Here is a 24,593-nt window from a genome sequence, read left to right as displayed (position 1 = left end):
TAAGTATTGTTTCAAACTAGATAATGCTTATAGGAGCTGTTTGGCTGAGAGATTTTTACTTACTTGAAAAGTGAAGAGAATTTTGGTAAGCTACTTTCGATTGCAGAGATCGGAAAGAGTATGACCAGAGCAAAGGATGGTCGGTTTTGGAGAAATTGTTAACGGGTCGGATTGTTGCGATCCAATGGGGGTCATTTGAAATTTTGTCCCAATTTTGTGTTGGTTTTTAATTTAGTCCCTCGTAACAAATACTCCCTCGTCCCATTTTATAAAATACTTGTTTAAACTCGATACAAATTTTATGAATGGGAAATAAAAGAATATACGACTCCTAAAATAAATTGCGTAACTTGTCTAGTCTATGAAACCTCTACCACGAGTTTGACTAAAAATTATTTCATTAGAAGTAAAAAGATAAATTTAAAATTAAATTTTTACTAATTATAAAAATGTGTCATTCTTTTTTAAACTGACTAAGAAGTAAAGAGTGTCATATAAATTGGGCAACCGAATGGATGGAGTAACTTTTTCGGAGCATAAGTTTATATTTTTAAATTATAATATGAATACATATATAATATAAAGCACGAGTAAATAATTTTTTTACAAAACTTATGTCACCACGTGGGTACGTCGAGTTCGATTACTAAAGGCAAAAATTAAAGAGGCGGTAACGTGCCTGATGGATCCATTTTGAAGGATAATTCATGCAATTTCTTCGATCCAATGTAGTAGGAAGAAATTACTCTCTCCATCCCAATTTGTACGACGCTTTTCATGATTTCACGAAATAACTTGTAAACATACGGTTTCATGAAAAGAATGACATTTTTATACATTTAGCAATAATTTAACTCTAAAATCCTCATTTTATCCTTAACAAATGATATCTAGCCACAAAAATTATTTTGGCTTGTTTTAAACTACAAAGATTCAAAAGTGTTATTTTCTTTCTTAATCTTCATGCCCAGCCAAATACCCTTATATAATTGGGACGAAGGGAGTAGCAGATAGCTATTTTATGAACCACTAATTATGTTTTAGCCCGCACTCCAAAGCTATGGATGGCATCCTTATATCTCCTCTCCTTATGACTTCCCTTCTTGTACCTACAGAACGAGCAAACAAAATTAGTAGTAAAGTTTCTCACATCACTCGTATTTGCACTCAAGCTTACCACTCAACCTAAAGCTTCTTCCAAAGTTGGTCAAGAACACCTTATCCAAATCAATTCACAAGGTTGTTAATCTTTATGGAAGAGTAGATTTTTGTTAATTGAAAGATGGACGACTCGATTAAACTAAAGGACTTGAGCCAAAGAAGTTTCAACGAGGTTAAAAGGAGAAAAGCTTGAAAATAAACTAGCACAAAAAGCACAAAAAGAAATGGTACTCAAGAACTAATCAACAACTAAGTAAGGTCAATTAATTATAGTGTTAAGTTATACGGCGTATAGAACCATATTTTATCATCAACGTCGAAGTGTATAAAATGAACAAATACCTAACGAAAACTTAGAATGTATGTCCCCTTGACCCCCATAATATGAAGGTAAAAGGGTTGAAGTTTTCCCAAAAAACTTGCAATGCTGGAAGTAAGATTTAAACTCACTTGCATACGCACCCACATTTAGGGTTGTGGCTTTGCTTGATAGTTTTCAAAACACTTCCTTTAATGGCATGTAATATGATCAAACCTTCGCAAGGTGTTACAAATACCGTTGCGGGCCTAAGTTGGAAGCATAAAATGCATTTGAGGAGTGCACTTTACGGTCCGTATTTTTTTTATCGTAAATTAGCAACAGTAGATAAGTTTTTGGGGTCAATTTGACGGCCCGTCTTTGATCTACAGTCCGTAAAATGGGACTCTAGAAGCAGAAGCATAAAATGCATTTGAGGAATGTATTTTAATGGTTTATATTTAGTGACCGCAAAACCGTAACAGTTGCTCAAATTTTGGGACCAATTCAAGCCTTAATTTACGGTCTGTAAAAATCCTTCAGTGATAACGTATTGTATTTCGTACCTCGATCTTTGGGCTAGATTTTTCTGAATATTTCTTGTATTTGAGGTGCCTTGTGCCTACGATATCATATGTTTTGCTAAATTTAGCCCAACAAACACTTTTTCACTTGTTGTCCTTGAAATTTTAGATCAAAAGGCTTCTTTGGGTATCTTCTTCCTTATGAATTTATGAAGATGCTCAAGAACACTAAGAACACCCAAAATTCAATGTACTCTAATTTCAACTCGAATTGGCTTCAAATTTCAGATCTAACCTCCTCTCGACTAGAAGAACAAAGCCCACTCCAAATTGAACTCGATTAAGCCTCCAATCAACCAACCCACTTTGTTTTCTTCAATGTTTGAAGGTTATTTAATGGTGATTTCTTCAAAATACCTTTTAACACTCTCAAATTCGAAATCTAGCTAGATTTGATATCAAGGAACTCAAATCTAACCTCAAAACCACACAAAACACAACACAACAACATTTTTTTTGAATTTCAAAAATTTCATTTTTTTTTTCAAATAAGAACCTAGGATTGAGGATTGTAGAAGCAACACTCTAACCTGGCTCTGATACCAAATGATATGGAATCGATTTGGGAGAAAGACTCAATACCTATAATGCGGAGTTAAAGGATAACAAAAAATTGAGATGAGAATTGAAGAATGTATTTAAGGTGCCTTGTGCTTACTATATCATATGTTTTGCTAAATTTAGCCCAACAAACACTTTTTCACTTGTTATACTTGAAATTTTGGATCAAAAGGCTTCTTTGGGTGTCTTCTTCCTTATGAATTTATGAAGATGCTCAAGAACACTAAGAACACCCAAATTTCAATGTACTCTAATTTCAACTCGAATTGGCTTCAAATTTCAAATCTAACCTCCTCTCGACTAGGAGAACAAAGCCCACTCCAAATTGAACTCGATTAAGCCTCCAATCAACTAACTCACTTGGTTTTCTTCAATGTTTGAAGGTTATTTAATGGTGATTTCTTCAAAATACCTCCAAACACTCTCAAATTCGAAATCTAGCTAGATTTGATATCGAGGAACTCAAATCTAACATCAAAACCACACAAAACACAACACAACAACAATTTTTTTGAATTTCAAAAATTTCATTTTTTTTTTCAAATAAGAAGAACCTAGGATTGAGGATTGTACCAAATGATATGGAATCGATTTTGGGGGAAAGACTCAATACCTAAAATGCGAAAGTAAAGGAAAACAAGAAATTGAGATGAGAATTGAAGAAAAGGGGATGAGAAAAGAAGGATAAATGCTAGACCCTAATGATAATGAATCTATGGACAAACCTAAATATATCAAACCTACACCATTTCAATTGGAAGAGAACCTATACTACTTGAAATCAAGGCAAGAGAAATTCAATTAAATCCACAAATGAACAATTCTTCATGAAATCAATGAAAATGAGGTTCATAAGCCAACAATGGAATCTATCATTGTCTATCACTAAAACTATAGCTACCTAGATAAACAAATTAAACTATTACTCAAAAAGAGTATTCATCTTCTCATAATGCATAAGCTAAGGAAGAAATGAAAGACTAAGAGCCTGTTTGGATGGGCTTAAAAAAAGCAGCTTATAAGCTGAAAATAGTTTATAAGCCAAAAAAATAAGTTGGGATAGCTCGACTTATTTTTTTTTTGGCTTATAAGTTGTTTTAAACTTATAAGCTGCTTTAGATAAGCTAAGTCAAATGACCAATTATTTTTGGGCTTATTTTAAGACAAAAATGACTTTTTTAGCCACCAAACACTCAAAAAGTGAAAACGACCTTTATGTTCATTTTCGCAACTTATAAGCCAATCCAAATGGGCTCAAGTGTCTTATTTATAGTAAAAGCTCTTACAACAAAGGCCCTAAAGTGGCTCTTTGCAAAAATAGCCCAACATGGGATCTTCATTTTCCAAACACCAACTGTCTTGCAATTGTAGCCCAAATTGCATCCCTAGCCTTGAATTTGGGATCTTGGCCATGATTTGCATCTTATAGCCACAATTTGCCCTTTTTCCACTTGGTGTAGAAGCCTCCACAATCTCTTCCCATGCTATCATCCAAACGTCCCACGTCCTTCTAGGCATTCTTGTGCCATTAGTGCCATTTAGGATCATATCATATACACTCTAAGAAAATCGTTCTTGAAGTTTCATCGGTTGATAAATGTTTGAACTCCATAAGTTATTCCTAAAGTTTAAAACTCCAGCTAATTGTGTTGTAGTTTTACTTGTCAAACCTTTGAACTCCAACACTTCATGTTTGAGTTGTTCCATCTTTTAGCTAGGGGTATTAAATTTTATTTTCGATTAAAAATGGTTACTTTTCAATACATTTGAAATCGTGACTAAATTTTGATTGTCGGCTCAAAGCTATTTTTCCCCCATATCACGCTCCAAAATTGGATGAGTCTTGAAGGACACTGGTTTCTTTTTTTTTTTTTTTAGTAACCAATGCAAATTATCATTAACAAAACAAACAGCTTATACCTAGAACTCTTAATCTCCTAATCAGCTTCCAGGAAGGGTATTAAGAGAAGTAAGCCTCCAACAACAGAAATCTAGTTACATGAAAAAGTCTAGACGGATACTTGAAACATAAAACTTGCATTGGCTGAACTTCTATAATGTATTTAGAGAAAATTACACTATATGTTAATTGGGGAAACAATGCTATCAAAATTGACCTATTTTTTTAATTCTTATAAAAAATGACCCAAACTTTTCTCTCTCTCACTCTCTCTCGCTTTCTCTATCTCTCTCTACCTTTGTATATGTTTGTATATGTTGATATATATTGATATAAGTGTCTGTATATGTTTGTAAATGTTTATATATTTTGGGTTATTTTTTGTAATGTAAGTTTTAGGCTATTTTTTTGCAACGTAAGTGACCAACTTGTATATTTCTGTAATTTTCCCATGTATCTACTATCCGATTCAATGACTATATGCAACAAAGTCATGTACGATTCATCTAATTAGCATTGGTATTAAATGATCACAATGAGATAAGTACCATTGACTTAAAGTGCGTAATCAAGCCTTTGCCATATTCTGCACAAAAGAACAAAGCTTCTCAACATAAAGTTTTTATAGCCCTAGGCCGTGCGTTAATTGCTCGCCTAGTAGCAATCTAGTCTATCCTTCCCAGTGCGATATATGTGCACGGAGCATGCTATCGCATGTGTTCGTGCTCAAGCAATTTTGATTTGAAACATTGTTATGTATATGGCCACACACGGCATCACACATTACAATTGTCACAGCAACCTACCATAAACTCGAACACAATTAAAAATAACCACCCTCTACATCAAACGCAAGTGATCGACTTAGTCATTTTAAGCAACCTATAAATTTTAAAACAACACTATAACGAATCAAGTGCAAATCATAAGCAATATATACAAATTAAAGACTAACTCGCCCGTTTCACCGCATAAAACATGATATTTGCTATATTTACGTTTAATTTAGCAAATAAAGAATCAACTAGCTATTAGCTAGTGCTTCCATGGATCATGTGATCTAATGACCAATTGAGCCAGTTTTCCCTTTAAAGACCATCTATTGTCCAAATTTTAATAAAAACAAAAAATATCATGCGATAAAGTTGCCCTAATTCAAATCTCAATGAAGATAAAATAACACTACGTATGAAATTTTTTCAAACTTGAGCTAAAATTATCTTCACGTCAGGCCAAATATAATATAATCTATAAAAAAAGTCAAGCTGAAGTTCTCATCTGCTACATTTTGACAATCAAATCTTCACAAATTTAATATCAAGGTTCAGTTCTTATCATTTTGACAAACCTTAACAAACGTACGTGTTGAAGTCTCATGCAGCCAACTCTTATATCATGCCACTCATAACTTTTTTATCCACGTGGCACCACCCCACGTCCTCATCCTCACTCTTCTTTTATTACCCCAAAGATCAATGAATATTTTATTTTGTTCTCTATATTCATAATCAAGAAACTAAGAAAAATTATAAACGTGGTAAAGTAAAGAGGGAAAAAAAAAAAAAAAAGAAATTTGAAGATGGAGGCAGCAAAGGAAACAGCAGCTAATGTTGCCGCCTCGGCCAACTCTGGCATGGAAAAGACCAAGGCAATTGTGGCAGAGAAGGTTTTTATTTTTCTCCATTTTTCGTTATATTTTTATTTTTTTCTTTCTCAAGATTATAATTTAGAGTTTAAAGTTCTGTGCAGTGCATGTATCAATCTTTTACTGCTTTATTGGATTAAGTTGATTTATACAGTAATAAATATTTCTTAATGGAAAGCACAATCAGATATATAGAGGCGGCTTCATAATTTAAGTTCTCTAGCTTTAACTTTTAAGATTCTTAAGATTAAATTTATCCTAAAGTTAATCAAGCTCCCTATAAAGACTTCGTTTGTCCTGCTTTTTGCCTATTATAGCGAAAATATTATAAATAACATCTAATATAACATTAACATTGACATAAAATATCATTTTAAAAGGAACTTGATCGTTTAGTGGAATATTGCTATAGAGGTTTATTTCATAGAGAGATTTACAGTATTTTAAAATTATGAGTTGTTATTTCAGTAGGTATTTGGCAGTTATACTGAAACATTATGTTGTTTCTGTATTATAAAATTATGAGTTTTTGTTTGTTATTTTAGTTGGTAAATTTGATCGTGCTAGTGAAATACTGTTGTTAACGAGGTTTGACTGTATTTTAATATTATGATATTCAATTGCAATTTTAGTACTAGGTTTTAATATATAATTTATGTTCCGCATAAAATATATTGAATTAGTACTGTAGGGGAGGGAATTTTTGGTGGAGCGGTGAAATGCGTAGAGGTCAGAAAGAACACCAACGGCGAAAGCACTCTGCTGGGCCGACAGACGAAAGCTAGGGAGCGGATGGGATTAGATACTCCATTAGTCCTAGTTTTAGATGAATTCGCTATTGCAACACTGCATACTTCTAGCTTGTTGTAGCCAATTAACTTGAAATTTTGTCGAATAGGCGGAGAAATTGACGACAAGTGATCCGGTGCAAAGACAAATGGCTACGGAGAAAAAGGAGGAGAGGATCCATCAAGCGGAGATGGATAAGCTGGCCGCGCAGGAGCAGAACGCTGCCTCGAGACAAGCCGCTGCCACCGGAGGAACTACTGCTTACACTGCTAGAGTTGGCGTGGGTCCTGGACACACCATGGGGACCCACGCCACACACGGCACCACTACCGGGCATACTACAGGGGTGTTGCCGGGAGGCCGAGTGGCAGCGGAGCACCCGATTGGGACCACAGCGGGAACGGCCACTGGGCCGCAATATCCCTCGGGGACCACCACGGGTACGCAGTATCCCCCCGGGACCACCACGGGAAGCGGAGGAGCTACGGTTCAAGGCCCTAATACTACTGGTGGGCGTTATGGATCTACCACCAGTTCTGCCTTTTAATTAGGGATTGGAGATTAAAAAAAAAATAGGGATCGGTGATATGTCTGAGTAGTAATTGCATTTAGTAGCTACTATAAGAGAAGTTAAGCTGTTAAGGAGTGTTCTTTTTCTTTTCCTTTTCCTTTTTCTTTTGTAAGTTGTTATGTAATGTTACGGTATGAGCGATGGGGAGCTAGGCTAGTCGATATTTTGGAATATATTACACTTCATAAGGTCTATCTTTCAGAGTGAACGTTTATTTTTTCATAATATTTGTATACCATACATAAGGTCTTTACTTTTAGAGTGAGGAGAATTTATGCAAATAAGCCGTTCATATATCTATGATCTAGTGAAGTGTATTGATCAAATACTGCGCTTCTCAATGAGCATATTATTAATTATAGCTAGCAAATTAAGGATAGAGTTAATATTAAGAGTTTATAAGTTTTGTGCACACGGGTAGTTTGTGGAGGCTGAAAGTTGTAATTCGCGGAGGTTTTAGCCCAATAAAACAAAAGGACAACCCTCTCTATATCTCGGTCTCGATTTGGCATTATATATTGTTTTTGGGTTGTAGTGGGGAAGCTTTTCAAAGGGTGCTTCACTTTCAGCTCTTCTTGTTCGATACCGCTTCCCGTCCTTGTAAATATCATCTCTTACCGCTATCTTTGAATAGGAAAAGATGGTCCGGAAGCTTCCTCTCTCCCAGCAAGCAAGACGAGATTACCACTTTTGTTTTAGCCTTCACTAGTTACTAGAAGAGGCTAAAACCTCCGCAAATTATTTTTTTTAGTCAAATCTACACTGTTAAGTAATTTTGAAGGTAAATACATCGTTTTGAAGGTAAATACATCGTTGCGATCATATCAAATCGGCGCGACATAATTCATAAGTGAGATTTTTTTTCGTAAGGATAAATTTGATAATATAAAATAAGTAGTATTAGATTCAAAGTAACAATACAATATAATGCAATAGATACGAACCATTCAAATTAGTTTACAAACTGTATAAGTATTCAAATAAGTTTAGCATGTGTTTACCATGGCACTATTTATTTTAGGTACAACTTCAATGTATACATCTATTCACATAAGTTTACAAACCATTCAAATAAGTTAACATGGCCCTATTTATTTCAGGAACAATTTCAAAATTTCTTTGTTGTGCTTTCATTATTACAAAATTATGATAATCATGGCAAGTTTTTGAAAAAAGAAGTTCTTAAAGATTTCACCACCGAAATTTCCGAAGTTTTCACGAGTTGAACAAGAGGGTCTGTTATGTTGGGGCTTCTATATTTTCTACAGTCTAATGGAGGGGTTGATTTGAACTCAATATAGGTAATTTGTGCTTATTCATGCAGCCATATGCATGCTAGCTACTGAGGGTTATCATATGGATATCTCTTCCGGATGAGAGTATATCAATTTAATGTGATATATATAGTAATAGTAAAATATTTTGTTATCTTATCTCGATAGTTAAGCAAATTTTTCGTTACGAATTATAAAAAGATTCTACAAAACATAATTTTAATTTATTAAATGACAAGCATTTTCAACTTTTGAATGACTTTATAATCAACCAATCCTTTTACTATTTCATTTCGTATGACGCTCTTTCATTTTACCTTCTAAACACCTTTAGGGTACAAATCCTTCAAATATCAATTTTTATATGATTGATAAAGCAAAATAATACGTGGGATAAAAATTTAGTACCATATGTTATGATTTTCCTAAAACGTTTGGGAAGAGATAAAATGTTGGATCAAACTAATTGGGATAAATTATTCGAGATTGTTTGTGTTGCTATTTTTTATCATATGTTCATTGAGGGTTGAAATAATAATCATATTGGAGATAACTAATCCAACAAGTGTTTCAACATGATGATTGTTATCAATCACAATAATTTCTTCCCGACCAAACGACCCCTTCTAGTTAATAGATACTCCATATTAGTATAATTTTAACATCATAATTCAAAGTCATCCCATATTGACTAGATTCGTCTAGGGGACAAGCATCATTCCCCATAAACATGAAATGATACAAATCCAAAAGGAATTAAGATGTCTATCTATTCAACTACTGCAAACGTGTCCAAACCTCATATACACCCAAATACTTCTCACGACTCTGTTGACAAAAGTTATAATATTGTCCGATGGATCATCAATCTATTCTTTTCGTTTTCTATCCAACTCCTATATAAACCTAATACAAACGCGTATTTATCCCACTCATCTTGCAACAAAAAGAAAGTGTAAGTACACTAAAAGAAGAAAAAGAGTTGATCGTTCAGAGGAAAAAGAAGGAGAGAAAATGCAGACAGCAAAGGATGCAGCAGCTTCAGCAAAGGCTGGCATGGAGAAGACCAAAGCCGCTGCTCAAGAAAAGGTTTCCTATATTTTTTTCGATTCTTCCATTTTTTCAGATTCTTTTACGTTAAATAAATACATAAATTGTGTGTGTGTGTGTGTGTGTGTGTATTTGAGTCTCACATTGGCATGGGGTGGAGTAATTTTCTTCCTTATGTGATTTTGGATAATTATCACGTTCGAGGTAAGATTGTTAAATTCATAATATATTTTCTTATTAATAGTAGTATTATAGGGATCCTAATATATGATTCCAATATTTTTGACACGTACAATATAAAAATACTCTATGATATATATTAAGTTGAACTCCTCTTTTCTACTTACTATAAGGTTTATAGTCACACAAATACACAAATTTGTGACATATTAGATCGAAAAAGTTTCGGAAGTGTTGTAGCTAGGCTTGTCAGTATTTAAGAAAATAAAATTTGAAAGTGTTCTTCCTTTTAAATTTTATAACCAATTTCGTGCTCGGTCAAGTTTTTGAAGTGTGTTCTTTTTCAAAAAAAAAAAAAAAAAAAAAAAAACTTCGTAAACGTCGAACGTTTGAAATAATATCAAATACTCCCTCTCTAATTTCGGGGGTCTACCGTGATTTTCTTTGACAAGAATAATTTCTTTATATGACTTTTAAATATTTTATTTCAAAATACTTAAAAGCTTCATAGTTTAAAAGTTTGAACAGATTAGTGTAAATTAGTTGAAGAGGGAATATTAAACTATAAACTTATAATTTCAAATTTTCAGTGCACTCTAAGTAATGTAACTGATCAACTTAGTATTTCATCTATCCGAATTTATGTGATACAATTTTTTTAGTCCTAAAAATGATGTATTTTTTATTTGACAATAATTTAATTTTAAAATTTTCTTGAGATGATTGATAATCCGCAGAAACTAATCCCAAAAGTTATTATAGCTTTTAGATCACTAAATTCAAAAAAAATCTTATTTTATTTTTTAATTCAAAGTCATCTCCATATAGATTCGTCTAGGACAAGCATCAGTCTCTATAACTATATACAAATCAAAAGGAATTAAGATGTCTATCTATTTTAACTGTCCAAACCTCATTACCCCTACATCTCACGAATAGTTATAAAATGCTTTAATTGAAGCTTATTTTATTGGTTTCTTAAAATTAACAGGCGGAGAGAATGACGACTAGAAAAGAAGGAGAGAAGAGAGAGAGAGAGAGAGGAGAGAGAGAGAGAGAAAGGTTTCCTATATTTTTTTCGTTTCTTCCATTTTTCAGATTCTTTTATGTTAAATAAATACATAAATTGTGTGTGTGTGTGTGTGTATTTGAGTCTCACAATGGCATGATGGAGTAAATGTGATTTTGGAATGAACAAGTTAAATTCATAATATATTTTCTTATTAATAGTAGTATTATAGGGGTCCTAATATATGATTCCAATATTTTGGTACTACTAAAAATACTCTGGAGGAACTACTTTTCTACTTACTATAAGGTTTATAGACACAACCACACAAATTTGTGACATATTAGATCGAAAAAGTTTATGGCACTGGCACTGAAAATAAAATTTGCAAGGCACCACTGGTTTTTAGTGTGCACTTAAACGTCACGAGTGTTTAAACCACATATTAGAACAATATAGCTATGAGTGTTTTCAAATTTTCATTGTATGTATCTGGCGTTTTGTTTTGTGTATGAAGAAGAGGGTTGTAGTCATGATCCCACTTGTATGTGGATAGTGGTGTTGGCTTTTATGATGATGACACCATAATAAATAAAGTAAACTCTCTTTGGTTTATATTTTGTCTAGTTATGTTCCAGTGGATGTTGAAATTAAGACTTAACTAGTTTTACTTTTTAGTTAATTAGTTATGTTCCAGTGGATGTTGAAACTAACTTGTTATATTTTGTCTAGTTAGTTTCTTTGGAGAAAGCACACAATGCAGCTGCAAAACATGTTGGTGGCACGGGAGGAACTACCACTGGCACAACTACAGGTTGTGGTGGTGGCACTGGCATTAATACCACCGATTAGAACAACGAATTAAGCTGGGTGTTTTCAAATTTGCATTTTATATTTGATTTTTTTGTTCCCTTGTATGCAAGGGTTGCGATCACACTTTTGTGTGGATGAGTTTTGCATCCAAGAATATTTTGACATTCTCTAAGAGCACATCACTATTACTGCTCAGCTTGATTGACCTCTTTATGGAAGTCCCTCATGCGATAGGTTGCCAGTTTTCTAAGCTACCTGCCCATGCTTCAAAGAGTTCTTCCATACCTTAATTAATTAAGCTCCTATATCGTGATGAAATGGTTGTTCACGTAGCAGCTGTTTAAGAAGGAACTATTTACGGCTATTATTCTTATTGTGCATTTATGTAAGAGGGTCCCTTCATAGAATAGAAAGAAGAAGAACTGTTGACAGGGAACTTGCCATATTTATGGTCACTCAACTATCTCTTAAATGAGAGTTACTCAATTATTGACATTTTACCTGCTAAAATTAAGTGATTTTTTGATTGGATTTTGCTTATTTTAACTCAAAATTTAAAGATAAAAAGTTACTCATTTTAACTATATTATTTTATTGACTTTCCTACTTGGTCCAACCCCCTAAAATTATATGATCAATATATATAAAGCGTGACTTTTTTATTGTACACTCATCCCTAATTGCGAATGAGCAAGTTATAGGGCAGCAATTAAAGAAGTCTCTCAATTGCGAATGAGCAAGTAGGGGCATAAAAGGCCGCGAATCAGTTGACTTTCTTTCATTTTGGTTATGAAAAGTGAAAGCGTTTCGTTTAGCACAAGATCGCCCACACCTGTGAATTTAGGGCTATTTTCGCTTTCAAGCACAAGATATGATATCTCACATTTCAGTAGTTGTTTGGTTAATTTTGGTGATTAGGGCAGATGACACCTGATCTTGCCTATAGAAATATAACTTTTTGCAAATAAATGATCAAAGGAGACACAGTTTAATTAAAAATAAAAAATAAAAAAAATTGGTGATTTGGGGTGATAGTATAAACTTGTATTAAGAAAATGATTTTCCACGAGACCAACGCAAACAGTTCTTTCATATATAGATTCAAAACAAGCCAAAACTATGATGAATAAGTCTGAATGCCATCTCTTTAATGCTAGAAAACTCTCTTTGAGGTTTGTTATATCTTCCCCCCCCCCCCAAAGTTATAAATCTTTTTAAATTATAGATTTTCTTTCACACAAACATAAACTCTTCCTAAGCCAGTAATGATAATTTAGGGCTATTTTCAAGCTTTCAAGACATTCCAGTATTTTTTGTGCCCTAATATGATATCTCAGTATTTTCAGTAGTTGTTTGGTTAATTTTGGTGATTAGGGCAGATGACGACTCTGATACTAAAAACAAAACAAAAAAACAAAAAAAAAATCTTTGGCTTTAGCCCAAATGAACCCATGATAACTCTATAACTTTTTGCAAATAAATGATCAAAGGAGACACAGTTTAATCAAAAACAAAAAAAAAAAAAAATTGGTGATTTGGGGTAATAAGAGTGTAAATTTTTCTAATTAATTTGTGAAAAGAATCCCACTATAATCAGGAATCGGAGTCCAACGCAATACAAGTAACCTACCCGGCCCATTTTATATCCTAATCAATTTGTGAAAACCATTTAATTTTGTCCTAATTAATTTGTGAAAAGAATCCCACTATTTAGGACTTGGAGTCCAACAACGAAAGTAACTAAACCCAAGTAGTCCTATAAATTAGGTGAGCCTTTGTTACATCTGTGTTGTGCAGATTCATAAGCAAATCCATCACCATCTGAAGTAAAATTAACAACCATCTCTTTCTTTGAGGTTTGTTTATATCTTCTTGGACTAATTTCCCTTTTTTTGTTTAAATTTGTTCCCCAACGTTGGAAAAAACAATTCAAAGTTATAAGAAATCTTTTAATTCGTGTCTAGTTAGAATTTATATTCAAACTATTATAAATAAGGGTGCTGCTAGTTATACAAGAATCATAGAATTTACCAATAAAATATTTTTTTTCACCCACGTACCCATCCATATATACTAGTTGCTTGTTGGTGCTTTACTTTAACCTCTTCAATATTTATACTCTGCGGAGAAGATAAAAAGTTAGAAGGCTTAGTTAATCTTGATCAAAAGGGATTAGGTTAATTATGGATAGTGATGTGCACATGTTGATGATGATAACACACGATTATTTCCAATTGAAATAATTTTTAACATCTTGCCGCTTCGGCCTTTGAACAAGTGGGTGTGTTAAAAGCTGAAGAACACGACGGAAGCCCCAGTCTGAAAATTTAGATTGGTTGTTGGGGATTTGGTCAAAGGTAGATTCAAATGTGTTTGCAAGCTGTGGAACACCCTATTTCTGCACCCATTGTTCTTGTATCTTCATGGCTAACACTCCCCGTTCAGTTGCTTCCTCGACGATGATGTGGATATCGTTAGTCACTGTCGTAAGATATCGGGCTTTAGACCAATCTGTCAGAGCAGTCACGGCTTGCAATTAAGGAAGAAGGAGTATTCTGAAATTCAGCGTTATTTAATGAAGAATGATGATTATTCTCAAACTCCGCTTTATCACATAGAATCCTGCCAATTCCGCCAAGTGCTGCCAATCCCCAATCCACAAAATCCTAGTTTGTGCATGACCCTCGAGTTTGTTCCTCCGTTTAACTCTAACCTCGTTGATGGTTCTGTCAAGTTGCTTTCTGTTCATGATCAAGAAGATGGTAAAAAACTTGGTTACGAACTTCTCACTCTCGAGGTTGGGCACCTAAATAATTGTCCTCGCTGGCAAGCCATTCCTTCAAATTTATCAAAATACAGTGATGATGGACGTCATAGCATTCAACTCTTCTTTAGGATGGGGGTTGCTTGTTGCATTTGGTTTGTTCAAACGGAGGAGGATGATGATGATCTCGTCGATGATATAGAAGTTGATGTTCTGGATATGGTTAATGAGACCTACTGGATATGGTTAATGAGACCTACATTGGTCACACTACTTTCCCTAAAGCAAATTTTGACTTGTCAAAGTTGAGCATGATCAGCAGCACTCATCTCTTGGATTGGAACGGACGCCTCTCGTTCTCTCAATTACTAAAAGATGAGCTCCATGTCTTGGTATTACACGATCACACAAAGTTGAAATGGGATGAATAAAAGCGCATCATCAAGCTGCAATTCTTGAAGCAACCCACTATGGATGATCACAAGCAGCTAATAACATTTCACGCTTGCATTTTGAAAAGTCTTTTTTGCTCTTTCTGTGGCAGGACGACAAGGACAGGGACAAGCTATCCCTCTGCAAGTATGACATTTGTACGGGGGAGTTGTGGACTGGTGGACCTCAGCATAGCAAAAGCAACTTCGACATGAATGAGGTTGAATTCGTCGCACTTAGGGTCGCTAGAGTTCCCTTCTTCAATGCGTTATTTCGAGTTTGAGATCTATGCTTATCATTGTGATAGTGTTATGTAGTATTATATATGCACTCAACATATTTATGTACTCTTTGAACGATAGACTCGGCTGTTGATTTTATTTGATGATACTCTCACAGTCTCACACTAGTGGAGTGATTAATCATCCAAACCATACTTAAATTGGCCACTGTCTATAAGTTCACACTTAATGCTGTATCTCTACTTAATCCTTTTGTTTTATGCCTGTTGATTTATCATACTCATCTCTTGTGCTTTCACCAATTTGTGTTGCTCACTGGGGCAATCTTAGCTGATATTTTGAGTTTGTGTTGCTGCTTTGCTGGTATAGAGGATCCATCTTGTTTGACACACTAGTTTAGGCATAATGGTAATCTTTTGGTCGTATTTTTCTTAATGCGTCTTTGAACCTTTTAATTTGTGTATCAATTTGCATGTTTAAATTTGTCCAACTCCGATTTTCAACTAAAGGGAAAAAGCGTGTTTCCTCCATGCGGTCTTGATTTCCCGGTTTCTGCTCGTTCATTTCGGATGTAATTCAGATACATGCTTATATCAATTGCAATTTATCTTATATCAATATAATAAAGAAATGTAGTTGTCTGAAAATAGTGATCAAAATTTATACTGATAATTTTTAAATCTCGAAAAATAAATAGTACGGATCACACAAAGTTAAAACTGACAGAAGTCTTCTTGCATTGTTAAGATGCATTTTGGAGAAAGGGAAAAAAAAAAAAAAGGAGAGAGAGAAGGACAGGAGAACCATCGTTAAAAATAGTGAATTTTTTTATTTCAAATTAAATGACCCTAGCTATCTTCTTGAAATTGTTGATCGTCAGTATTTTATAAGTTGCTAAAGGAGGAAAAATCCAAATTTTCATAAAGAAAAAGAATTTCCTACCTTTTTTTTCCCCCCTGTTCTGGATGCTAAAAAGTTTACTTTAGACATGTTGCTAAATGGCGAGGTTGTCGGCTACACACCTAAATTATGCAGGGGTGTTGTGACTCCCTTGAACTTAGTTTTTTAATATTATTTACCTCTTAAGCTTATTTCTTTGAATTATTTACCCTATTTCAGTAATTATCTAATAAAGAAAATAAGTTAAATTGAAGCATGTGCAAACATGCGCTTATTTTAAACTAAATAAAAGGGTCTAAATATCTTTGTTCATTTGATTCTTTCAAACTTAAATGACCAGACCCTCGATTTAGAAAAGAAAAATTAAAAGAAGAGATGGAGATCGTAACAACAAAAGAAGGGGGACGAAGGGTTTGATAGAGGCTTAGGATCCGATCATTTGGTTTGAAAGAATCAAATGAAAAAAAGCAGTAAGACCTTTTGTCAGTATAGAATATATAAGCATGTGTTTGCACATGCTGCATTTTTACTTATTTTTTTTTACTATGTTATTAGTTAAGAGGGTAAATAATATGAAAAAGTAAGTTAAAGGGGGTAAATAATGCAAAAAAATAAGTTTAGGTGATTATAGTAATCATCGCATAGTTTAGCGGTGTAGTCATCAATTTCGCTATAATTTAGGAGTGTTTTATGCCTTATTACTTCTGCTAATGTTACGAAACCTGTCTAGACAGATGTTCAAAGGAGAATGAAGGGCGATGATGTAAGATGCAGAGTTAAGACACGTGTCTTACAGTTACCTTTAGGCCAACATATTTAAACAATCTCTACATAAATTCTTTTACAGAACTCAAACAAAAAAGGAAAAGAACATCTGCAGAAATTTTATAGAATTGCAAGAAGGGAAATAGAAGTAAAAAGAGAGTGAAAATGCAGAACATGAAAGAAAAAGCCTCTAATGTGGCAGCTTCGGCTAAATCTGGCATGGACAAGACCAAAGCCGTTGTACAAGAAAAGGTTTTTATTTATTTATTGTTATTACAAACATTGTTTTTCGCTTGTAAAATGTATTCATGACCTAAAGTAAGCATACTAACGTCATTGAAATATATTTTTTGTAATCAATTGGTATTTGACTGAACTGATCTTTTTCGTTAATCGTGTCTAGATCCACAATGATTTGAAGAAATGATAAGTTAGATAACTAATACAGGGAACTTTTGTAAGCAGATATATTGGCTTGAGATTAGCTTAAATGAAACGATATCATCGGTAAGATTCATATAGCAGACCTAAGTTGCTTAGAATATTGAGGCACAGTTGAAGATTTTTATATATATTGTATTAGATTTGTCCATTATTCCTAAAGAGCAGTATCTTCAGTAATATCATAAATTCATAACCGACCTAGGTTGCTAAGAATATTGAGGGACAGTTGTAGGTTTTTGTATATTCTAGTAATAAATTTGTCCATCATTCCTAAAGAGCAGTATCTTTAGTAGCATCATAACGATTAATGAAGTTGGTGTAAAGTTATAAGAGAGATGGATCAAATTTCAAATGAGACAATATAACAATAGTTAATTTCTTCTTATCTGATAAGCCACCTTGGTGATGGAGTTACTCGATATCTAAAAGAGAGCACGTACCATTGTCAAAACAGAAAAATGTTGAATATTCTACTTTATACCAAGTAAAACCATGTTTGCCATAACGTTGTTGTATTCAAACAGGTGGAAAGGATGACAGCACATGATCCAACACAGAAAGAGATGGCAACAGAGAAGAAACAAGAAAGGATCTATGAAGCAGAGATGAAGAAACAGGTAACTCAGGACCGCAATGCAGCACTTAACCATGGTTCAGGCACGGGCACGGGTAGGCCACATTATTCGAACACCACCACAGGGTCCACCGGACACTCAACGGGGCTACATCAGATGTCAGCATTGCCGGGACACGGCACTGGTGAGCCAACAGGTCAGGTGACTGAGGGGGTGGTTCAATCTCACCCTATTGGAACAGCCACTGGGACTCAAAGGGCTTCTGCTGCTCATAACACCCATGTAGGTGGTGGAGTTAACCAGGGCTACGGCACTGGTGGTAACTATAGTTAGGTAAGGGTGGAGCCACAATAAAAATTATGGGTTCGACAAGATTCAGTAGCTTTGACACACATCATTTGCAATGAATAAAAAAAGATTTGTTATTCAGAATCCAGAAATATAAAATCCTGAATTCGACTCTATAGTTAGGATATTAGATTGAGCTAGAATTTATTGGCTTTTGATGCCTTTGTTATTATCTTTAAGACGGTGCATTTAGGTGCTTCATGTCTGTTTTTGGGAGGGTTTAATCTCCCCCCGTTCTTCGTGTCGTTTCCCTTCTAAAATGTTGACGGTGTAAAGCTATGATTCAACTTTGCTCTGTGACATTATAAGGTGAAAAAAAATCATGGTTTTTCATGTTGGATACAAAAACTATTGTCCTTTTTTACCATGTGAAAATGATAAACAGGACCATCGTAATCAGACACATCTTTCAGCAGACCAATCGAAAACCACAAATATTGAAGGGATTAAAAAATAGCATTAAGTGGAAACAGAGCGCTAAAATAAGCAACTAGCACAACTCAACAAAACTAGAACGATTAGTACTGTTAATAAGATGTCCACCAAATCATGCCTAGATAAAATACTCCACTTGTCTCATGAAGTTCCATTTCATAACTAGAGCCCAAAATTGAGATATACAAATGTATCAGCTTTACCAAGCATGACCACAAGCAACACAGGAACAAGCTGCCTTTCTTAAAATCAAACTCCTGTTTTGCGCAATTCAGCAGCCCCATGGGCAAAGTGGCACCTGTCCCCAAAAGTGCAAGAACCTTTGGCAAAATTCTCACAAAGCTTCGTCTTGAAATTGCTCATAGGAGGAGCAGGGCCACCAGGACCTGCTGGAGCTCTTCCGGGGCCACCAGGACCTGCCGGAGCTCTTCCAGGGCCACCTACTGGACCAAGGCTGTTGATCAACTCTCTTACCATAGCACTAGCCTGAGAAATTTGTTCGAAGGTACCCTCTAGTTCAATGTTTCTGAGATTTGCATCTGTTTCATGGTCCCGAATGGCCAGCTTGGCTCCAGTCTGTCGACAAATCTGCTTAGAGTTCACACCGCCCTTCCCGATGATCGCTCCAGCGAGAGAAGCATCCACACTGATCTTTGCAGTAGCCGTGGTACCAAAGCTAGCAGCAGGTCCAGAAGCATGAGGAGGCTCCATTCGCCCACCAAAACGACTAGGAGGAATAGGTCCTGGTCCAACACCCATGGCTCGTGGATCCTCCTGTGATGGCATAATAGGCTTGCCAATTTGCCACTCCCCGTGGGCAAAATTGCATTTGTCTCCAAATTTGCATCCCTCAGCTGTGTTGAATTTGTTGCAAAGTTTGGTTTTCACAGCAGGAGCATTTCCATTGGACATGGGTGGTGCAGCCACATTTCTTGAGCCTGGAGCTGGTCCTAAATTCATCATCTGGGCCACAGCATTATAGCCACCAGGGACGTAATGAAGGAAATGGCAGCTCTCACCGAATGGGCAGCCAGCAGTGCTGTATAGAACAAAACGAACAAGATCAATTCCAAACCAAGCTAAGAACATATATCTCATCTCAATAAGCAAAGGGGTATAACCCAGGAAGCAGATATTTTCACTTCCCCGTAACAGGACTAGTGCACTAAGGCAAATGAGGAATCTTTACCCGGACCATATTCTAAAAACAAGGGAAAGATGTTCATCCCACCCTAACCACAAAAAGTGAGGACTCAAGTTGCACTCAAGTATTTTAACAGCCGTGCATATACACATACAACAGAGCTGCATGAAATGGGGATTGTTGACTCCCTAAGTTCCAATCACCAAAAAGACCCATGAGAACTACTTCCCTTTTACCCACTCCAATCTCCAACAGAAATACACAAAGGAAACTATTCATTTGGAACGACACAAAACAACATTTGAAACAACTGATATTTTTTATGAAGAGCCATTGAAACAAATAAGGTTCAAAAAAGTCTAAAAGTGAGAAGAAAACTATTAATTCTCCCTGTTACTCATCCAAAGCATGAAAAAACGGAAAAGGACATGCCAAAAAAAATATGTCTCAAACATTGACCAACACAGACTCATCCATGCCATTTTTTAGGACCCAATTTTAAATACCAAATTAATAAAATATGATCCATACACCTTACCCACCCACAACCATAATAAATACAATATGATGTAATCAAAACAGGTGAAATTGACTGAACCTTCGGGTTCTTCGCTTTATTTTGGCCTATTTCATTACATTTTAATAGAGTAATTTTTTAAGACAAGTACCTTCGGGTTCTTCGCTTTATTTTGGCCTATTTCATTACATTCTAATAGAGTAATTTTTTAAGACAAGTATGGATTATCTAAAGTTGAGTTCCTTTGAATCCCACACAAATCCCTAACCAAAATAAAAGAATCCTTATGAACACCAAACCTAATGTACGCGTACCAACAGCAACTGTGCCTCTCGATTACTTGATACGCCATCTTGGATCATTTGCTAGCACTATGTTATTCTTAGCTAAGAATGCATTGATTTAAAGAGTTTATAAGACTTTCAAAACAACTTCGTTTCATGTAATTCAAGGGCATCACAAGGACGAAATCTCAGCACTCGTTGGCCCTTCTGAACTGAAGAAAAAGAACATCACCTAAATCTAGTAATTTGAAGCATCAAATGGCAAAGGGAAGAAACCCACTGGTATCTTGAGTACCATTTGGCAACTCAAAACTTTAAAGCAGTTCACTAACCGGTACACACAGAAAACTGAGATTCGGCTATAGAGACATTAAATAAATACCTTTTTACTTAGATTATACCACTCTGAAGTTTTACAGTACATCTTAGTAAGGATTGAGTTACATACCTGTTTGAAACATATTATTAAAAGGCTCGAAAAAAGTCATTGCAGTACATAGTAAGCAGAAACTTTGGAGGACTGTTGCAATATTATATGTCATAGAGCTCCCCTCTCATCCAAGTGTATTACAGCTGGTAAATATTTATCTCTGTGGATATCGTTAACTGACAGATGTCTCATCATTAGATTATTAGAGCATTTTTTGAGAATTCATCAGCCTCGAGGGCAGATATATATGTTTTTCAAGCTTCTGACAACAGGAGAAAAGTGAACGTTTCGGATCTTGCACTTGATATCAATTAAAAGTTCCCAATAAATTTAAAATTCAAGAAGTTACATTAGGTGAGAAAGATTTGAACCTGAAAAACTTCGTGCATGGCTTCGTTTTGCTTCCTATACCACCTGATAAGGAGTCCATTTCTGTTGCACCAAATTAATTAATTTTTCCGAGTTAGAATTTTTGTTAGTTATTAAATTGATGCTGGACAAAAATTCGACAAATATCATATAGTACCTTATTAACATCGAAACAAACTACATTCAATTATTACTTAGAAATATAGAAACCAAATATTAGAGGAGAGAGTTCACCATATATTCTCTTAATATATTCCTTCATCGTCAAAGTAAATAAAGCTACACCACACTACAAATACAGAGTCTTTATGTTTTGTATACCACTTTTCCCTAAAGCTTTGAGCTTTCTATGCATTTTCTTGAGAGAATTTGTTTTTGTTTTTTAACATTTAGAAGCTCATTTCTTCAAGCTACATTTGCTAAACATTAAAGCTCCCCTATTAAATAGTTAGACACAGTGTGGTCAAAGGCGCTCGCCTTACGCCTTTTGGCGTGAGGCGTGGCAAGGCAAGCCTGCCTCGCCGTGGACAGCCAAGGCGTGGCATTTCCTAAAAGGCAAGGCTATGGTGTATGGCAACTAAGGCGTCGCCTTTTGATTTTCTTTAAAAAAGCTGGCTGACTTTTTTAAAACAGAACAGAATAAAGAGACAATATAATGCTAACACTCTTGTGGTTGAAGAATTTGGAGATCTTGAAGAAGAATAGATGTTGCTTCGTATAATTTGGTTAATGCTAACACTCAGGGACCTTATGACTTATTAACTATCTAGTTGGAGACTTTTAGACTTTAGTATCAACTATCAACTATCTACTTTTAGTTTTTCAATTGAAATATTTGCTAGTATTTTGTTGAGTATTTGAGTTTTTGGGTATTTATATATGCATATTTAATATTTTAATTTTTTGTGTTAATTCTCGCCTCGCTTATAAAAGGCGCTCGCCATGCCACGCCTCGCCATGAGGCGTGAGGCGAGTCCTTATCGCCGCGCCTCGCCTTTCGCCATCCTAAACACTTAGACAACAAAGGGTCTCTCTTTAAGTTTTTATTTCCCCCTTTTTTTATTTATGTGAGCCTCTGTTTATCCTCCTAAACATAAACTGTTTACTTCCTTTTATTACCGAAAGTACTTTCCCCAATTTAGGGTAACAAATGGTCATTCGGCCACGGTTCAAAAGTATTTCAACCAATATGCGCCGTTCATGTTCTACCGTCTCCCGTCATAACAAGAAAAAGTACGAAAAGCTTCCAATATACTCTGTCAATTCACTTTTACTTGCCAAGCTTCGCTTCTAGAGAGTTAATTTGACGAATCTTCAGAGCTAAATTGAATTAGATTAATTCAACATTTTAAAATTTAAATATTCAAAAACTATATTAAAAATACTATAAGTTGCAATTCTTCTCGTATTAATATATGATAAAAATACACATTAGAATGTTGGTCAAAGTCCACGTAGTTTGACTCTCGAGAAGCAAAACATGACAAGTAAAAGTGAATGGAGGGAGTATGAAACATAGACATTACCAAATCTAAACACAATAAAACAAGGGGAGTTATTCAAAAATATACAGCCCAACTAGGATATTACACCAAGTAGCCCAACATTATAGCTGAGGGAAAGCATTATACATAATCTATCAACATTGCTACTAGCGTATAAAAGGTGTTTATACACAAAAATGGGCTAAACTGGGTAACAAACTCAAAATATGGGCTACGTGGCGTAAATATTTTCTCCCAGTAGACATAAAGCGTAATTTTCCCTTCCTCCAAAACATACAAAACAAGGCTAATGAGAGAAAATAACAGTACAAAATCCCAAAAAAAAACATAAAATTAAGTATAAAAGTAGATCTGAAAAATAAAATGTATAAACCTGTCTTTGATTTCTTGAAACCTCCATTGAAGTTAGGACCAGCTTCATTTCTGCTTCGTTTACGGAAATCCATAGCTAATAAAACTCTCAGATTCGAACAAAAAAATTACAAGAAAAATAAAACTAAGAACTATAAAAGCCTAAGTAAAGAGGTAATAATAGTATTAGTAGTAGTAGAAAGAGTGAATTTAGTAGGCAAAAACCCTAACCCTAGAACTAGGGTTTTTCGGTGAAGAGAAAAAAAAAAAGGAGAGGGTGTGAAGATGAGGAAATGAGATATATGAATAGTTAGGATAATAAAGGAATATCTTTGATATTTTTATGAATTTATTATTTGGAGGATGAAAATTGTGACGCGTAAATATTTGGAGGAAGTCACGTGCTATACCAGTAGTGTGAGTTGGTAAAGTTACGTGCACTTGTGGATCTGTTATTTTTTGGGCTTTAGTTCTTTCTGGGCCTTTGAAAATTGGGATAATTTCATAGACATTCTCACGTTTGACTTCGTAACACTAACCTCCTTATTTAAATTTTGGTGTAACAATTCTTATAACCTATTTATTTTTAATATAAGAAATTATGAACTGACTAACTTGCCCTTTCTAATTTACTTCTTTGTTTAATTAATATTGTAAACACTGTAGGCACTAGGCAGTATTAGAGAATTAACTCCTGTGGTTTTTTCATATTCTGTTTTCTAGTTAAAATACAAGTTCAAAAATGAGGCTCCAATTTGTTCTGAAATTTGAAGGCTCGATGAAGCTGACTAACACAGAACGTAGATGAATCCTTCTTAAGCAAAATCAGTGACCTATGTTAGCTGGAAATACTCGACCGATTCTCTTATAACGTTCATTCGAAAATTGTGTCATTTTCCCCATTACATTTTTTCCAATCATTCCCAACATAAGTACATAATTTCACAGCAAAGTTTTAAATCATTATAAAGTCTATATGTATAATTGGTGAAAATAAAATTGTATCTTCTTCCGTAATTCTTATGCCAATCTAATGACATCTTAAAGAGTTTACAGATATGTGAAAATAGAGAACATATAAAAAGAAGAACTAAATCTCCTTATCTCATCTAAGCATGTGGATCTAAGTTTCTAGTAATTATACATGATTGAGAAATATGAAAACGCCAATCTAATTTGATTAGAAACCAAATGTGGGGTTTGCAGCATCCCTACACAGCGGCCGGTGAAGCAATCAAAAGTGGTGCAATCTT

The 24,593-nt window shown here is 34.8% G+C and overlaps 3 protein-coding genes and 1 long non-coding RNA gene across 4 annotated transcripts; 2 read left to right on the top strand and 2 right to left on the bottom strand.

The window, feature by feature from the left end:
• Window positions 1-5,989: 5,989 nt before the first annotated feature.
• Window positions 5,990-7,805, top strand: LOC132049154 (11 kDa late embryogenesis abundant protein-like). Its single transcript, XM_059439850.1, has 2 exons — window positions 5,990-6,170; window positions 7,048-7,805. Exons 1-2 carry the CDS (start codon window positions 6,084-6,086, stop codon window positions 7,483-7,485), a joined length of 525 nt encoding a protein of 174 aa, XP_059295833.1. The 5' UTR covers window positions 5,990-6,083; the 3' UTR covers window positions 7,486-7,805.
• Window positions 7,806-17,021: 9,216 nt separating this feature from the next.
• LOC132049153 (late embryogenesis abundant protein 46-like) lies at window positions 17,022-18,544 on the top strand. The gene is made up of 2 exons (XM_059439849.1): window positions 17,022-17,190; window positions 17,907-18,544. Exons 1-2 carry the CDS (start codon window positions 17,104-17,106, stop codon window positions 18,288-18,290), a joined length of 471 nt encoding a protein of 156 aa, XP_059295832.1. The 5' UTR covers window positions 17,022-17,103; the 3' UTR covers window positions 18,291-18,544.
• Window positions 18,545-18,764: 220 nt separating this feature from the next.
• On the bottom strand, window positions 18,765-23,634 carry LOC132049151 (zinc finger CCCH domain-containing protein 14-like). Its single transcript, XM_059439847.1, has 3 exons — window positions 23,363-23,634; window positions 21,487-21,547; window positions 18,765-19,779 (listed from the first exon to the last, which is right to left on the bottom strand). Exons 1-3 carry the CDS (start codon window positions 23,433-23,435, stop codon window positions 18,990-18,992), a joined length of 924 nt encoding a protein of 307 aa, XP_059295830.1. The 5' UTR covers window positions 23,436-23,634; the 3' UTR covers window positions 18,765-18,989.
• Window positions 20,331-20,920, bottom strand: LOC132049152 (uncharacterized). The gene is made up of 3 exons (XR_009413056.1): window positions 20,553-20,920; window positions 20,427-20,482; window positions 20,331-20,352 (listed from the first exon to the last, which is right to left on the bottom strand). It is a non-coding gene; the product is annotated as an uncharacterized LOC132049152 (long non-coding RNA).
• Window positions 23,635-24,593: the final 959 nt, after the last annotated feature.

This window comes from Lycium ferocissimum, chromosome 3, assembly GCF_029784015.1.
Source record: "Lycium ferocissimum isolate CSIRO_LF1 chromosome 3, AGI_CSIRO_Lferr_CH_V1, whole genome shotgun sequence".
Classification (NCBI taxonomy): domain Eukaryota; kingdom Viridiplantae; phylum Streptophyta; class Magnoliopsida; order Solanales; family Solanaceae; genus Lycium; species Lycium ferocissimum.
Note: the sequence above shows the minus strand (reverse complement) of the source record. Positions and strands in the feature narration are given on the sequence as shown.

Coding starts and splice junctions, on each gene's coding strand:
- LOC132049154 (XM_059439850.1), top strand. CDS start 6,084: ATGGAGGCAGCAAAGGAAACAGCAGCTAATGTTGCCGCCTCGGCCAAC. Junction 6,171..7,047: donor AGGCAATTGTGGCAGAGAAG/GTTTTTATTTTT, acceptor TTTGTCGAATAG/GCGGAGAAATTGACGACAAG.
- LOC132049153 (XM_059439849.1), top strand. CDS start 17,104: ATGCAGAACATGAAAGAAAAAGCCTCTAATGTGGCAGCTTCGGCTAAA. Junction 17,191..17,906: donor AAGCCGTTGTACAAGAAAAG/GTTTTTATTTAT, acceptor GTATTCAAACAG/GTGGAAAGGATGACAGCACA.
- LOC132049151 (XM_059439847.1), bottom strand. CDS start 23,435: ATGGATTTCCGTAAACGAAGCAGAAATGAAGCTGGTCCTAACTTCAAT. Junction 21,548..23,362: donor TTTCAAGAAATCAAAGACAG/GTTTATACATTT, acceptor TTGGTGCAACAG/AAATGGACTCCTTATCAGGT. Junction 19,780..21,486: donor CCATGCACGAAGTTTTTCAG/GTTCAAATCTTT, acceptor TGTTCTATACAG/CACTGCTGGCTGCCCATTCG.